Source organism: Hyposmocoma kahamanoa, unplaced genomic scaffold, assembly GCF_003589595.1.
Source record: "Hyposmocoma kahamanoa isolate Upper Pololo Valley unplaced genomic scaffold, ASM358959v1 87, whole genome shotgun sequence".
Classification (NCBI taxonomy): Eukaryota; Metazoa; Arthropoda; class Insecta; order Lepidoptera; family Cosmopterigidae; genus Hyposmocoma; species Hyposmocoma kahamanoa.
In genome coordinates this window covers 2308123-2312800 of record NW_020654422.1, presented here as the reverse complement: position 1 = coordinate 2312800, position 4678 = coordinate 2308123, and the positions used below count along the sequence as shown (strand labels likewise).

The window sequence follows — 4678 nt, the reverse complement described above, 5'->3', positions numbered from 1 at the left end:
TTTATAGAGTATGTAGTTGCAGTATGTAGTTTTATTTATTTACTCTTAGTAAAATTTTCTTTCTTTTATCTTCTAGAATATTTACGATACCTCGAAAATATCCATTTTTTTTACATAAACACCACTAGGTTGGGTTTGGGTGCCAAGAGGCGCTAACAGTTTATGTTAGCGATGGGACGAGTTGTATTTTTTCTACTCGAGTTACTCGAGTTGACGTGATTGCTGGCTCTAGTTGCAACTCGGTGTCTGACAGAGCAATCGCAATGCAGCGTGTGAACTCGAACCGAGGATTCACCGAGTTGAGCACGATCGCCCGACAGACCGCAACCCGATTGTGCTCCGAAGGTCGCTCAACCGACGACCGTGTGAGAACGAGTAGCCGATGCGCTGTATGAACTGAGTATTCGGCTCGGGGCGGAAGGTGGAGCGGGTACCGAACCGAGTTAGCTCATAATTCATGAAAAAGTAGCTCGAGTTGACTCGTTGTGGGAGTAACTCGAGTTAATCGAGTTAAATAACTCGACTCACCTATCACTAGCGTATGTCCATAGTTGATACAATAAACTTGCTTATATACGTCAATGTCAGTGTCACGATCATAAAGTACTGTGAGTACTGTCACGATCAGCCAGTCAGCCCACAAAGCAGTCAGCCCGTGCCAGTGTAGTGGTGTCAGGTGTCAGCCAGTCAGCTATTCGAATAATCAAGTATCCAATTTTAAAATATAATTGAAAAGTGTATTGTTATGGATAGAAACAGGAGCAAAGATGCGTCGGAAGGAATTGCTGTAAGCTCATTTCGTTTTAAATGACTTGGCTCGTCATTATAATTAGTGGTTATTGTGTGTACCAGTTACTCTGACAATTAATATCTCCGTACAAGCACACATTTGGAAACTTATATGACTCATTAGTTTTCCTTAATTTTGTCGTTGTAAACTTAATTTAAGACAGGTTATAAGAAGCAATTGAAACGTTTATAATGCTGATTTCAATAATACTGGAAGGTTAATTTTAGAGGTTAACTTATTATTTCCACGCCAAATTAGTTTCTCCAAGTTAAATAGTTGTATAATTAATACGAGAACCTAAATACAAGCTAGCCTATAAGATACAAGAAATTGAAACAAAATGTACAAGTATAATAAAATTGATTGAAATGTGAATATACTTTTAGTGGGTGCATGAATGAGCATAACCAGACAAATGACAAACAGACACAAGGTTTATCAAAAAATTGCACAGTGTTAGATAGTGTACAAAAGTGGAAAGATAACTGCATTGTAAGTGCGAATGGTGCCAATATGAAGGGCACCAAAAACAAATACCGTTTAAATTTGGAATGCCTAGTAAAAATGGCAAAATTATCTATCTATAAATTAATATAATAATAGTCTATTGTAATTTATCATTCATTTGCTATTCATAGGTAATAATATAAAAATGTAGTATATAATCACCTTGTGTGTGATGTATAATTTTCAGGATAAAGATAAAAATGTGGCGTAAAATGTAGTAAACACAGTAATGTTTGTAGTTAGCATTTTAATGAGTTAAATTATACTTGTAGATACTATATTACTTGAATATTTATATATTTGAGCAAGAAGTTTATAAGTTTTTCTTCAACAAAAATCAGTAAAAACTAACTGTGTGAAAACCCATAGTGAGGTTTTCACTCTAAAGCGACAATGTGTATTTATTTTGTGTAATAAGTATATTTCTTTTAAATATTGATATTTCTTATATTTAATATGATTTAATGATCATAATTTTGGATTTGTGGCAAAATTTAATTGTATACAATTTTGCACAAGCAAATGATATAAAGCGCGGGATATTACTATTCTCGCATAGAGAACTACAATATCTGGCGCATGTCGCACCCTGTCATTCTAGCCCTACTGTTATTCGTTCTAGTTATCCATGATATTTCAATTTCGCATTTTTTTTATTATACATCTTGTGCTTAATGTTTTAGATAGTCCTTACAAAGCAGATGCAAAGTTATCTTAACAATAGATACTTTTTTTTTTTCATTTATTATCAACAAAAATATAATTAACAATAGTTCTTACATCAAACCTACTTACTGCAATCCCTTTACCTAATTTATATGTAGGTATTAGTATGGTATTTTCATTTGATATAGCATATCAAATGAAAATGCTGAAATTTAATTTGTCAGTTTAAATAATATTGTCAATTGTTATTTTTCGAAATATGTCTTAAAATAAAGAAATTATTTCAGCCAATGGGCATCACGGCACTCAATGAGACTGTGCTGAGCAACCAGCCAGAGTCGCGCTATGAATGTCCTGTGTGCCTCAACTGGCTACGAGACCCTGTCATCACCACCTGTGGTCACAAGTTCTGCAAGAGTTGCATTACTTCTTGGCTTCAGTAAGTTCGTTTCACTTAACTCAAAGTCAATCATGTTTTAATTTGATAGGTAAGAAAATTACATAAGAAATCATGGTATTGATTAAACATTACTATTCATTCGCATAGCAGATTTCGGGGAAAGTAGCATTTATAAGTTAACTGTAGTTGTATTTGGCGCATTGCATGATGTGACAACCTCTTTAGCACTACTCCATTGTATTGTCCCATCCGCGACACAGGGCTTCGTTAGACTATGGAAATTCTATCCTCTAAGAGGGCTTCCCTAGTGCGGGGCTATGAAAAAAAAAATTGTATAACAATCTTTTTTTGTATAAAGTGTATTTATTGCTTGTCTTGAATAAATAAAAAAAAAACAAATACATACGATTTTGAATGGGTACTGTGAGGCTAGTGTAAGAATGTTAATTTCCTTAAACTTATCTCTCAAAGGCCCAGATTGTAAATTGCCCTAACTGCACGTTTCTGCAGGACAAAGATTCTATTGATATCGGCGACATTACCCCAAAGCAAAATGCCGTCTGGATCCCAAACTGGTGGTACGGAGAAACCATCTTCCCTGTTGAAATTAGGATGTTTTTTAATTTCAATGGCCTCTCGCAGCATCCTGTCAACCATGACCATGGGACCTGTAAAGGGCCCGAAACGTCGGTTTGTTTGAAAAAACCAATATACGCGATTTAAATCCGGAAAAATAGTTTCATTTCCTATTAATATCATTTTTTAAATTTTTTACGTCGCGCCCTCTAATCTTTAGACTGTCGACATTGATTGTATTCAATCTCCTTTCGTACTAAGATATTTCTATTAATAACATGCTAAGAGAAAAAGTTTTATTAATTCTGCTATTATAACTTATGCAATTTTAACACTTCAGAACGTAAAGCTGACATTAATCCCTAAACATAATTACAGGAACAGTGGACACTGCCCTATAGACAATATAAACCTGAGCATGAAGGTAGATATCTTCCCAGACAACTACACTAAGAGGGAGATACAAGAACAAAGGATGTCCTGCCCATTTGCTTCCAAAGGTAAATTTATTTCATGCAATGTGTATGTATTACACACTGGTGTCGATTCCGGCTCTTTCGTTATCGAAAAAATGACAAAGGATTTTGTTATAGTTAGCCCATGTGATGTTAAATTTTCAAACTACAATTTAACGTTATACGGACTCAATAATTTTCCATTTGCCACAATTAATTGATCAAGTAATTGTGGGCAAAATACGTACATACGTGATGCGTGCATTGAGAATTTTTAACAATAAGACAGTATATCACTCTGAATTTGATTTGTTTTGTACATGCATATACACAATCAGGCTACAAATGACCAAACGTTACTTTGACACATCACATGGCTGGCGATGATTACATACTTATCTATTATTAATTTTTTTTTTTTAAGTAAATGTGTTCTTTGTTTTTTTTCTCTTAAAATCTCTTTTTGGTTTGTTAATCACTTTAAATTTAAATTGTTTAATGTTAGTGGAAATTCGTAAATGGCATTGGACTAAAGGCCCATTTAGATGGAGAGAGTTTCTCGTCTCGAAGATGCGATTATCGCCCTTCCACGTGAGCGATAATCGCCTCGCCTTTATATGTTGAACGTCTCCGTGTCAACAGAACTTGAAAGCAAAAAATCGTATTTCGAGTTGTTGTGCCAGCCGTTTCTACCATGCGTGCAGTGCGCGCATGGTAGATGATGAAAGATGGTTTTGATTATCACTGCTTTTCTAAGACAAGAATTAATGGAACGAGAGCGAAAAAAAATTTTTCCAATAATGGTGTGTGAGTGAGTGCCTCTGTGGTCGAATATAGCGTGGGCAATATAGTATTTGGGGTGCTCTTGTAACGAATATGGCACTCCTTTCTAAATCCAGGATGGCGGGCACGACTCTTCAAATAATGGCAAGTTGGGTATCGTTTTTGAGGTATTTGGGGGTGCTCATTACGAATATAGCATTTATTTCTAAATCCAAGATGGCCGACACGACTTTTTAAGTAAATGCACTTTTCAATAAACACTCCTCACTCACTCCCCACTAACTCCCTACTCACTCACTCACTCACTCACTCACTCACTCACTCACTCACTCACACACACACTCACTCGCCCTATAAATTTATCATAATTGTCAGTTTTTGTTTGTGTCAGTAGTTATAAAAATTTTTTTAAAATTATAAACAAAATTATATATCTATACAGTGCAATGAACTTAATAATAGGGGTTAAAGTATGAAATTGCCGATTTGTACTGAAAATCT

General features: G+C 35.0%; 1 protein-coding gene across 1 annotated transcript; it reads left to right on the top strand.

Annotated features, from left to right (window-relative positions):
* The first annotated feature begins 651 nt into the window (after positions 1–651).
* LOC113235498 (TNF receptor-associated factor 2-like) lies at positions 652–3670 on the top strand. Its single transcript, XM_026471214.1, has 3 exons — positions 652–787; positions 2251–2402; positions 3318–3670. Exons 1-3 carry the CDS (start codon positions 746–748, stop codon positions 3613–3615), a joined length of 492 nt encoding a protein of 163 aa, XP_026326999.1. The 5' UTR covers positions 652–745; the 3' UTR covers positions 3616–3670.
* Positions 3671–4678: the final 1008 nt, after the last annotated feature.

What these genes read in the sequence shown, in the direction of transcription:
- LOC113235498 (XM_026471214.1), top strand. Translation starts at nt 746, where the DNA reads ATGGATAGAAACAGGAGCAAAGATGCGTCGGAAGGAATTGCT. An exon ending in ATGCGTCGGAAGGAATTGCT is followed by an intron (nt 788 to 2,250) that starts GTAAGCTCATTT and finishes AAATTATTTCAG; the next exon opens with CCAATGGGCATCACGGCACT. An exon ending in TGCATTACTTCTTGGCTTCA is followed by an intron (nt 2,403 to 3,317) that starts GTAAGTTCGTTT and finishes ACATAATTACAG; the next exon opens with GAACAGTGGACACTGCCCTA.